A 12,146-nucleotide genomic window follows, 5' to 3' on the forward strand; every position below is an offset into this window, starting at 1 on the left:
CCACTTTCCAGTTTCAGAAAATCACAATGTTTCATTTCCGTTTAAGTGGCGTCGCAATATTCTACCCATCTGACTTCTTGGGTGGTTTAAAATTCGATATGTTTCATATCAGAAACAAAACAGATAAGTTGCAGAATTAATAACACTTCGGTTCATTGCTGTTACGATAATGTTTCTGATATGTTGCAAAACACTTTGAGCTCAGCTGAGCAGTATTTTATTTTTGACAGTTCCCTGCATGTTCCGTATAAGGTACAATGAAGTTACAAATGACTTTGTTTACGTAGTGCACTTGTAGCAGAATCTCCAAATAGAATTGTTGGTGTGATGGTTATAGTAGCAGGTTGCAAATCTCAAGGTCCATGGTTTCGATTCCCGGTTGGTTTTGTGTTTTTATTTTCATTGTAGCCGCAAGATGTTGCAAATAGGCTCCACCTCTTGCGCTTTTTGTGTCACAAACGAGTTCCAAATACGACGCGTTGTGCATAAGTCAGACCTTCAGTAAGTCACACCACAGTTGTTGTTACTCACTGAGAAACAAGAGGTGTTGCTTGGGACGGGTCATCCGATGACAAAAGACCGCCAGCTAAGGGTAAAGTACTTAGCTGGTAGTGCAGCCTGGGCACTGTTGTCCTTCTGAGTGAGAAGGTACGCCTCGAGCGTCTGTTCACCAGGAGGTGCGGCTCAAACAGCGTCTGCCTGGTACCCAGCGGCTGATTAACGAAATGCTGTATCGCGTCAGCTATACCTAAGGTGGCAGCCCCATCATCGCGATGTAGGTAACGCGACCACGGTAAGGTAGCTTACTGAAGCCTCTCAAATACCACGACAAATGGAGATAGAAGAAAAAGAGAACGTTATTTTTGGCAACCGACCCGGCAACGAAATAAGGACTATGATTGGAAACTCGGTACCTGGAATGTCAGGGCCCTAAATGAACCTGGACGAGTGAGCCTTCTGGCTCGTGAACTGCAGAAGGTTGGAGTGAACGTGGCTGCTATTCAAGAAGTCCGATGGCCTAGATCCGGAGAACGTGAATTCCGAGCCGTGGACCCCACGACCAATACTGCATTCAAGTATAACATCTATCACAGCGGCGGTGAAAAAGCAGAGCATGGAGCTGGTTTCATAGTGATGGGCAAGCAGATGAAGCGAGTGATGCGGTGGAAACCCATTAGCGAACGAATCTGTGTGTTGAGGATACGTGGCAAAATCTTCAATTACAGCCTAATCAACGTTTACGCACCGACAAACGATAAATCCGACGACGTGAAGGATACGTTTTATGAATGTCTTGATAAAGCCTATGGAGAGTGCCCAAAGCATGACGTGAAAATTGTTATCAGAGACGCTAACGCTCAGGTCGGTAGAGAGGACTTTTTCCGTCCCATAATCGGTAGGGAGAGCCTTTACTCCGCTACCAATGACAACGGCCTACGGCTAGTAAATTTTGCTGCTACCAGAGGGCTGTCCATCAGTAGCACCTACTTTGCACGAAAGAACATCAGAAAGCACACCTGGAGACACCCAAATGGTGAAACTTGCAACCAGATAGAGCATGTTCTGGTGGATGGGCGCCATTTCTCGGATGTTATCGATCTGCGGACATTCAGAGGTCCGAAAATTGACTCTGATCACTACCTCGTTTTCAGTAAAATTCGATCACGGTTGTCAACTGTATCGAACGAAAGATCACAGCGAACGATGCGTTACAATATCCAGTGATTGTCGGCGGAAGGAGTATCGGCTGAGTACCGCCAGAAGCTCGACGAACGGATAAGTGCAATCAACGTTAGCGACAACATCAACGATCTATGGGAGTCGATCCATGGAGCGGTGAGCACAACAGCACGAGAAGTGGTAGGCACTGCATAGAGGTGACCCAGGACGGGTTGGTTCGATGTGGAGTGTCAGAGAGTGACAGACGAGAAGAACGTTGCCAGAAGCCGGATGTTGGTGTCGGGTACCCGATCGAATAGAGATCGGTACAAGAAAGCAAGAGCAGCCGAAAAACGAACCCACCGCAGGAAGAAAAAAGAGTACGAAGAACAAGTTATTAGTGAGGCGCAGGAAAAAATGGAGCAGAACGATATGCGGAGGTTTTATGAGTCTGTCAATAGTGTGTGGAGAAAGACAGCGCCATCTCCCATCATGTGCAACGACCAACAAGGGAATTTGCGTACAGATAAAACTGAAGTGGCTGCCAGGTGGAAGCAACACTTCGAGACTTTGTTGAATGGAGGAAGTGACGGTGCATCGGTGAACAGAATAAATATTAGCGACGATGGACAAGCTGTGGAGTCACTCACACTAGATGAGGTTAAAAAAGCTGTCAAAGAGCTGACAAACAATAAGGCTGCGGGGAAGGACCAGCTCCCGGCTGAACTGCTGGTTGGACGGCCTCATTTGCCCTCTCTTTAAGAAAGGGCACAGACTGGAGTGCGCCAATTACCGAGGAATAACCCTCCTTAATTCGGCTTACAAAATTATATCCCGTATTCTGTTCAACAGATTGAGACCGCTTGAAGAGTCCTTCGTCGGCGAATACCAAGCGGGTTTTCGTGAGGGCCGATCAACGACGGAACAAATGTTTACCCTGAGACAAATCCTTGATAAATTCCGGGAGTACAACTTGCAGACACATCATCTGTTTATTGATTTCAAGGCGGCGTACGATTCAGCGAAACGGAATGAATTATGGCAAATTATGCTTGAACATGGTTTTCCGGCGAAACTGATACGGCTGAGTCGTATAACGTTGGACGGATCGAAATCAAGTGCAAGGGTTGCGGATGAAATATCGACGTCATTTGTTACCTTAGATGGATTAAAGCAGGGTGATGCACTCTCGAGCCTACTGTTCAATATAGCGCTCGAGGGAGCGATTAGGAGAGCTGGTGTGCAAAGAAGCGGTACCATTATCACAAAATCGCATATGCTCCTGGGATTTGCGGACGATATCGATATTATCGGAATTGATCGCCGTGCCGTGGAAGAGGCTTTTGCGCCTTTTAAGAGGGAGACAGCGAGGACTCACGATCAATACCAGCAAAACGAAGTACATGGTCGCTGGCAATCAACGTGGGTTCATTAGTGGTGGTGGTAGCGAAATAGTGCTGGATGGTGAAAAATTTGAAGTGGTAGAAGAATTTGTGTATCTTGGAACATTAGTGACGTGCGATAATGATGTTACCCGCGAGGTGAAAAGGCGTATTGCAGCTGCAAATAGGGTAACTAGCTTAAGTCCCGTAGTCTGCAAACGAAAACAAAACTCGCGCTGTATACTACTCTGATACGGCCATGAGACATGGACGTTAAAGGAGGCTGATCGGAGAGCTCTCGGAGTGTTTGAGCGTAAGGTGCTGCGGACAATACTCGGCGGTAAACAGGAGAACGGTATCTGGCGGCGTCGCATGAATCACGAATTGTACCAGGTGTACAAAGGGCTGGATATTATTAAGCTTATACAACACGGCAGACTACGGTGGGCTGGTCACGTTGTTCGTATGCCGGCAGAACGTCAAGCGAAGATAATATTTAGTAGAGAACCCGGAAGAGGCCGCAGGCTTCGTGGAAGGCCGCGTACACGATGGCTTTTTGCAGTGGAAGAGGACCTGAGGGCGCTCAATGTTCAGGGCGACTGGAAGCGATTGGCGCAGGATCGAGTCCAGTGGAGAAGGATACTCCATTCGGCGTAGGTTCATCGAAGAGCTGTAGCCCATCAAGTATCAAGTAAGTATTGGAAATGCAATAAGTCCACTTTGAATGAGAATTTTCGAACTCTAAAAAAGATAAATAGATTCAAGACATTATTTTATTAGATGGAAAACTTGAAAAATAAAACTGTAAAGAATCAAAATGTGAAATTGATGAAATCGGAAATTTAAAATTATTATTGCCCGAAACGTGCTTAGATCGATTTTAGAAAGCAAAATAGTGGTTTTGAGCGAAAACAAACATTTGGGTTGTAGAGGGTTAAATTGCCATTTTGGCTTTATTCGTAAACCTTCTCCATAGAAGCTTGAATACGCTTCAAATCCTGATCCTCAATACGGAAAATCGATGGAAGTTTTATTTATAGGGTGCAAACGCCAGTGTTTGGAATATGAATCATGTCCGGGAATTGAATCAAAAAGGTACTCGATGACTCATAGAGAAGTCCAATAAATTCTTACACCCTACCATGAATCTAACCCAGCAATCTTCTGCATGGTCTTGCGTTATAGCCCCGCATCTTATAGTTAATCTAAGAAAGGCACAATGCAGGATTTTGGCTGCGTATTTTGACTTGCAATTACAACATGAGCTGTAAAAACCATTGATGTGTATACCAAAAATAATTTGTGGAGAAATCCCTGGAAAAATCATAATGAAATTTCTAAATAAATTCTTGGTTGTCATGAAGAAATTTCTAGAGAAATAATTGAGGAATTCTTGAACAAGATCATGGTGGAATTCTACGAAAAAGTTCTGGAAGAATTCTTTCAGAAATTTATGGAGGAGTTCTGCAGTATTTCTGAAATTATTTTTTAGAATTTGCCAAAAAGTTCTGCAACATTTTTGAAGGAATGCTTTTGAACCTCTGGACGAATTTTCCAGGATTTTCAAAGTTCTCCATAATTTCGAGAGGAAAAGTCTCGAAGAAACTGACCAATTTCATGTAGGATCGCTGGAAACTTTTATGGATTTTCTTGGGATCAATTTTCTGGAACAATTAACCAAAAACCGAAATTTTTTAGTCGATTATTTGGAAAGAAACAGAATAATAATTTATTTGTTAAGCCCAACACATGTCATGCGACTGCTCTTTCTTCATGATTTCTCACAAATAAACTTCTGGTACGTCTGTAAAGTACGGAAGACCTTATTATGGATATTACTGTTGTGCATGTGAGGTTTTGAATGTGACTAATAAGGTCTCTTTGCTTTTACTGTCTCATTAGAGTACTGTTCACGAGAAGGCCCAAAGAAAGAACTGTCGCAAGAGACGTTTTAGTCACACACAAAAATGTTCCCTCATGTAGGTTCTCCTGGGTTCCTTGGAGTACCAATACAGTATGTCGCCCTTTGCAGTAGTTTATTTGTGAAAAACCTTGTTAAAAAGCTATAGAAAGATATAAAAACCAGATTAATCCAACTAGCGTTGGTGATGCCTTTCTCGCAATTAGTTAAGACACCAACCTTATATGGGGCCTATATGAATCAGTGTACCATTTTCTTCATAACTTTTAAACGCAATGACCGATCGTTACCAAATTCAATAGTGATCAACAAGGCTTTGTCCTCTGTCGAATAAAACTTGTTGCGAGAATATCGGTTTAGGATTACTATACGAAAAGTTGTCCAATGTTTTCTTTAGATTTTGTGCAAACACATACACACACACATACACACACACACACATACACACACATTGGGGGTCCTCGTCAAGGCTGGGGCAGGCGTAGGCCTCGCGTCGGTAAGTCCCTCTGTGTGCTGGCGAATAGGCCCTATCGCAGAAAGGTCAATTTGGGGTGCACGCGGCATCATCATTCTTGATACCAGTCGTGCAGAGGGAAGCAGGCGCGAAGTCGACCCTGCCCACCTTCCGAGGACATAGGGCGTGGTAAGGCCACCTGGAAAGCCGGCAATGCGATGGTGTTCTTCTAAAAAAGCGAGTCACGATGTTCGATGCTGCAAGGACACGCAGCTAACCTCGAGGGTGCGTCATGCACTGGCCCCCCTTTGAAGCATTACTTTCTGGTTGTACCGAAGGGACGATGGGCTTGGCGACAATGGAAACGGTTTAGCTGGTCGGGGATGCAGCCCTGCCTCCCTCATTGGAGGTGGCCCCTAACCCAGCACTTCCTGGTCAACCCAGGATGTCTGTTGAGCAGATTCCCCCTCCATTGTTTAGGAAGAAAAAAAAAACACATACACACATACATACACACGGACAGACAGACATGTGCTCAGTTCGTCGAGCTGAGTCGATTGGTATATAACACTATGGATCTCAGAGGCTTCTATAAAAAGTTCGTTTTCGGAGTGAAATGATAGCCTTTCGGTACAACTTTGTTGTACGAGAAAGGCAAAAACATGATCCATTTTGATTTGCAAACGTCCTCTTTAACTGGTTTCTCCGGAGAACTCGCCCTTCCCAAGTAACATTTGAGCATTTGAGTTTTATGCTTGTATTGTAAAAGTCTTGAAGAGTGAATAATGGTTTTCATAGCCGACAAACCTCAAGTCAAACCTTCATGAATCGATATTGAAGGGATGATCGACTCATGCAAATATCGAGATGTGGAATAGAAAATCCTCGGAAAACTGTTTGAAGAAACCATCACAGTAACCCAGAACATATTTTTCAATATGACATACATACAAAATAATTTGCATAATCCGTGAATCGATATCGAGATATAGAACATCGACTCCTGGAGGTTTGACTGTAAAACCAAAAATGTTTCTTTAGTCCACGAAATCGTGGCAAGTGTAGTGGGATATTTGTCTTGCAATGGGCGATTTGTTTCTTATTCCCTACATTGACTTGCATGCTGATTTGGAAAGCGTTAGTGTGACCTAAAAAAGGAAACCATCAGTACTACTACATTAAAGATGGGTGCTGGTCCCAAGCCAACATCTGTTGGTACTCTGAGCTAGACTAGCTTATCTGGTCATAATGGAGCAGCAGCTAAGGGCTGTCAATCAAGTTCAAATTCAAGCTCAATGTCTTTTCTACAGGGTATTTTAGAACACTTCGTTATGTTCTGGAAATGGTCAATTGTCTTTTACAGACTGATCAGAAGATTATTCGTGAGAATTCATGAAGATAGAGCTGTCACATGATATGTTTTTGTCAACAAACGGAAATAGACATTCCTACAGGTTCCCCCGAGGCACTCCATTAGGTTCCGAGAGTGGCAAATGAGGCTTTCACCCTCCAGGAAGGCTTCAGAAGTTTGAAGTTTCAGAAACCATGAAAAATATGATGCCGCATGATAGGTCTTAGTCTAAGGTCGGAAATGTCCCGTTTTACAGACTCTCCCGAGACACTCCGTGAGTAAGTTTATTCCTACAGGTTCCGCCGGGGCACTCCGCGATGTTCCGGAAGTGGCAAATGATTTTTTTTTGCACTTATCAGACTTACCAGAAGTTCATTTGTGAGAAACCATGAATAATGGACGGTCGCATGATACGTTTTGGTCTATAATCGAAAATAGCCTTTTCTACAGGTTGTCCCGGGACATTCCGTGATAGTAGGGAAGTAACCAGTGAGGCCAATTGTCCTATACAGAATCATCAGAGAATTATTGGAAAATGTCCACTCTTACAGCAATCATAAAATTTCATTTAGTAAAGGTTCCGTCGGGTCTTTCCGTGGTGTCATCAGAAGATTGTCCGTGAGAAAACGTTGATTTTAGTGCAAAAAATTAAAATGTCCATTTCTACAGGATCCGCGAAGGCAAACTGTAAAGCTTAATTGTAAAAGAAAAACATGAAGATAGAGCTGTCGAATGACATGTTTTGGGCTGCAAACTAAAAAGTCCCCTCCTATGGTTTTCCCGGGGCATCCTGGAGACGCTCATAACGGCTTTTTGACCTTTCGACCTTTTGCCCTTTTGACCTTTCGACCTTTTGACCATTCGACCTTTCGACCGTTTATCCTTTCAACTTTTTGACCTTCGACCTTTTGGCTCAGATTTTTTTGTTTCGACCTTTTGTCCTTTCGACCTTTTGACCTTCGACCTTTTGATCTTCGACCTTTTGATCCTCGACCTTTTGATCTTCGACCTTCTGGCTCAGATTTTTTGTTTCGACCTTTTGACTCAGATTTTTTGTTTCGACTTTTTGTCCCTTCGACCTTTTGACCCTTCGACCTTTTGACCTTCGACCTTTTGTCCTTCGACCTTTTGACCTTCGACCTTTTGTCCTACAACCTATCTTATCATCTCGCCTGAAAAAAAAACATTCTAAAAATTTATCGAACATTTTGAGATTATAATCATGATTATGATTATCAGATTGATATGAAAAAAGGCTAGCTAGTCTTTCCGCAATATTCGGTTTTCCTAAAGGATTCACTGTTGAAAGTTCCAGATATTGTTGCAAGATAGGAAGAAAAAAGAACAATTGTCAGAGATGTGTTTAATTTTTTTTTGGACGGAATTTTCTACAATTGTCATAATATATTGGACGTTTTGTTATTTTTTTATCTTTCAAAATATTGTGCAGTTAGCTGTGTTTTTTCCTTATATCATGTGTTCCTAACCCCCGCATGACCATTTGATGCCTATGTTTTCGATAGAAAGCACTTAGGAGCTATAAGATGGACATCCGGAATCACAGCTTTTCAACTTCCGAATGGTGTCTTAGCTTTTAAACTTCGTTATTGCGCCACAAAACTTCCTAAGTCTTCGGGCTCCTTATGAATACATTTACGAGCCCTATTTTTGCCCACTGTGCGCCGTTGTGATATGCGTTTCTCTCCATTCTTCGTGCTGGTCTGTTCCGAGTGGAACATAGCATCATCGGAAACCAGTTGCTGACTCGGATGGGTTGTCCACGGAGTGGTTTCTGACATCAATCCAACAGCGGCAGTGGAATAGGCGCCCGAACGAGAGAGAGAGAGAGACAAAGACGATACGATCGATGAAGTCCACTAAACGGTAGTGACCGTACGATATCAACCACCAGCGTATCACTTGGGTGAGATCTCCTCGACGATCAGTTTCTGTCGTAGCATTCTTGAAGTGACTCGAGTTTTTGTGGAGTATTTTTCTTAAGATCCACTCAACTATGTTGGTTTGAAGTGATTCGTCTATTCATACATACTACGCAGCCTGCAGATTGAAACGTTAAGATGCTACGAAAGTTTAAATTATGGATGCTAATTAGTGTTGTATTGATTATTGGAATAAGCTGCACTGGTAAGTGACATTAAATGATCGATTATGAGTAAAATGCTCTTTAAATTTGACGGAAAATATAAGATCGTAAATTTCATGATCTATGCTCAAACATTTATTGTTACAGTCGTCATTTTAACGCATTCGTAATGAAGAAACCGGTTATCAATTTTTTCGTTCACTTTCAGTTGCTGAAACTCAAAAGGAAAATAACTGGATACGTAATGATCATTCAGACAAGGCTTTCCTAATACAAAATGCACGATACAAGCGCCAATTGGGCCTTTCTGGATTTCCAACAGTTAATCTGTTCGAAAAAGTGGCCATGGATACCGCAAATGTTTTCAAAAGTGTGAATCAGCAGATTGGAGCAACCATCAACCAGTTGTCTCGACCGTATGCACCAGGTTCGACTGGAATAATTATTGGAATAGGCGTTCCTGGAGTTACTCAAAATCCTTATGGCCAGGTACGTCCGGGTCAACCCTATGGATACCCGCCGCCACCTCATGGTGCGCCCCCACATCACGGTCCACCTCCACCTCATGGACCACCACCACCCCATGGACCACCCTCACCTTATAGACCACCTCAACCTTATGGTCCACCGCCTCCTTCATATGGACGCCCACCACCGCCGCCTCCGCAACCTCCACATGGCGGATTTCAACCAAACAGACATGAACATCACGGTCATGGTCACCATCATGGTCACAATCAAGGTCATGGATCTGGATACGCTAATGGATATGAGCATGATAAGTATAATGAGAATGGATATGGTCAAGGTAATGGTCAGGACGGTGATTTTGGAAAAAATAAGCCAGGTCAAGGACAAACACCGGTAAATTCTGGGCAACCAATAATTCCAGGCAATAACAATGGTCCGACTTCTACAAACACACCTGTTCCACCACCTCCGGAGCCTCCAGTCCCAGCTCCACCGCCACCTACAATTCCCAGCCAACCTCAACCACCAGTTCCCTCCCCACCGCCACCACCTCTGCCACCAGTACCTTCCCCACCGCCACCACCACAACCAGTTACGGTTGCACCCACACCAGCTCCAATCCCTTCTACAACTACGGAGACTATTGAATATGTAACTTACGACATTGATATCAGAGGTGGATTTGATACCCGTAGAAAACGACAACTCATTCCCAACCTATTTAATTCTATTGGAAACATCGTGCAAACCGGAGTTAACTTAGCCAATCCAGCAAACTATCAACAACCCGGCAGAAATCCTTTGTTTCCGGTGCTTGGAGGATTCGGCCAATCCTTAATTTCACAAACCCAACCATCCAAGCCAGGACAGTTCAGCGGAAATCAACAACAGACTGTAACTCAAGCACCATTCCAACCTGCTCCGTCGACACCTAGGCCAACTTTCCAAAACAACAACGCTGCTCAAATTCATTCACCATCTACTTCACCACCACCTGCACCACCCACTTCGGCGCCAAAAACTTCAACAACAGCAGATGCACTTCCCGAGCTCAATCTTCAGAGCTTAGGTGGTTCTGATTTCACCTGGACAGCGGAAAATATCGGTGCCCATCGGACACGCCGAGGCACAGACTCATTTTTCTTCCCAGATGACGAGATCTTTTCCCGTCCCGTACCATTCACACCCGCCGTCAAACAACCGTTCACTGCATCCCAAGCCGGAGGTCAATCCCAGTCACAAAACACCATTGGAGGTTTCGACCAGAGCAGCGGGTCTCAATCTCAATCGCAAACCGTTCAGAACGAGCTGGGACTATTCAACCAGAACGGAGCAGGAAGTACCTCAGGAAACGTCGCCACCGATGGTTCTTCCGGTCAACTGAGTGCCGCCAACACGATGCAACAGAGCTTCCAAACGGCCGACTCGTCCGGCAGCAAAAATGCCGCTCAAAGCCAATCGGCTAATTTTGACAAAAAGGGCAACTTGGCACTAACCTCTTCCAATGCCAACACGAACTCAATCCGTGAGAAGGACCGATTCAAGGAGCAGTCCAATGCGGGATCATCCGCCACCTTGCAGAACCAATTCGGAACATCGTCCAACAATGCGCAAAGCAATTCGGAAACTTTCTCCGAGAACGGTATCCAGGGAAACAAAAACACCGCATCCAGCCAATCACTGCAGACCAACAAGGACGGTTCGGTGTCAGGATCGAACTCGAACACGATGAGTAACACGTTCAATGGCCCGAACGGACAGCAAGGAAGCTCCTCATCGAGCCAATCGTCGAGCTTCAATCAGGGAAAACCGGCTGCCGGGGGTGCCTCGTCTAGTGCATCATCATCATCCGCGTCTTCCAGCTCGTCCGGCAATGGCGGTTCGTTTAGCATAAGTGGATCGTTCGCGGGTATTCCCCAGTTTCAACTTTTTCCCAACATTTTCAACCAGTTGAAAGGGAAGTGAAATGTGGGGATGGTAACATAAAGTGATTGTATCATAAGTGAAATAAATTATAGTTTCAGAAATGTGTATTTGTGAGCGTGTTTATTTTTAAAATTATTTATTCTGGTTGATGAATGTAAAATTAGGTAGAGTTAAATTATTTATTTTAGCAGCAAGAACGAACTGGTAGCTCTTATGTGAATTCCCTGCATGTGTTTTCAAATTCATTCTCGGGTGCACTTTTGAAGCCAATAATCTAATCTATTCATATGCCAACAGTTCATTCGAGTCTGTGTAATACTAAATTATTCAAATGAAATGGAATCATAAGTGCAGCTAAAATTTCAAACAGGAAGGTCTGAATCGTAATGATTAACGTTTGGATTACATTATTTTTCGTATCGTAATGAAGTATGAAATTCTCATGCTGGTTCGATACGAATTAATATTAAATACAGATTTACTTATAAAAACATATTTTGAGCTTTTAGTGGAATGACTTTACTTGTCATAAGACGAGTTTGTACAATTCCATTTAATTCCACCACTTGCTTGTACTTTCGACAGATACGTATTTCGACCTCAATAGTAAAGCCGCCTCGACGAGACTCGTACTCGACTATCAAAGGTTCAATAAAGTGGTGAAATTGAATGGAATTGTACAAACTCATCTTATGACAGATTTACTTCCGAGACTTCGAAATGGTACGAAATAAAGGTAGGGCACGAGGTTTGGTTGGGCACTTATTTTTTAAGTCTACAACTTTGGCCTTAGTTGATATTAAGCCGGCATAAGTATACCGGAAACAATATTTTAAGCTTTTTAGTGGAATGTCTTCACTTGTCATAAGACGAGTTCG

At 43.5% G+C, this 12,146-nt stretch overlaps 1 protein-coding gene across 1 annotated transcript; it reads left to right on the forward strand.

Annotated features, from left to right (window-relative positions):
• Positions 1 to 8,556: 8,556 nt before the first annotated feature.
• LOC134223862 (uncharacterized) lies at positions 8,557 to 11,375 on the forward strand. Its single transcript, XM_062703076.1, has 2 exons — positions 8,557 to 8,912; positions 9,080 to 11,375. The coding sequence occupies exons 1-2, from the start codon at positions 8,846 to 8,848 to the stop codon at positions 11,305 to 11,307; spliced, it is 2,295 nt and encodes a 764-aa protein (XP_062559060.1). The 5' UTR covers positions 8,557 to 8,845; the 3' UTR covers positions 11,308 to 11,375.
• Positions 11,376 to 12,146: the final 771 nt, after the last annotated feature.

This window comes from Armigeres subalbatus, chromosome 3 (genome assembly GCF_024139115.2).
Source record: "Armigeres subalbatus isolate Guangzhou_Male chromosome 3, GZ_Asu_2, whole genome shotgun sequence".
NCBI classification, from domain to species: domain Eukaryota; kingdom Metazoa; phylum Arthropoda; class Insecta; order Diptera; family Culicidae; genus Armigeres; species Armigeres subalbatus.

What these genes read in the sequence shown, in the direction of transcription:
- LOC134223862 (XM_062703076.1), top strand. Translation starts at nt 8,846, where the DNA reads ATGCTACGAAAGTTTAAATTATGGATGCTAATTAGTGTTGTATTGATT. An exon ending in TATTGGAATAAGCTGCACTG is followed by an intron (nt 8,913 to 9,079) that starts GTAAGTGACATT and finishes GTTCACTTTCAG; the next exon opens with TTGCTGAAACTCAAAAGGAA.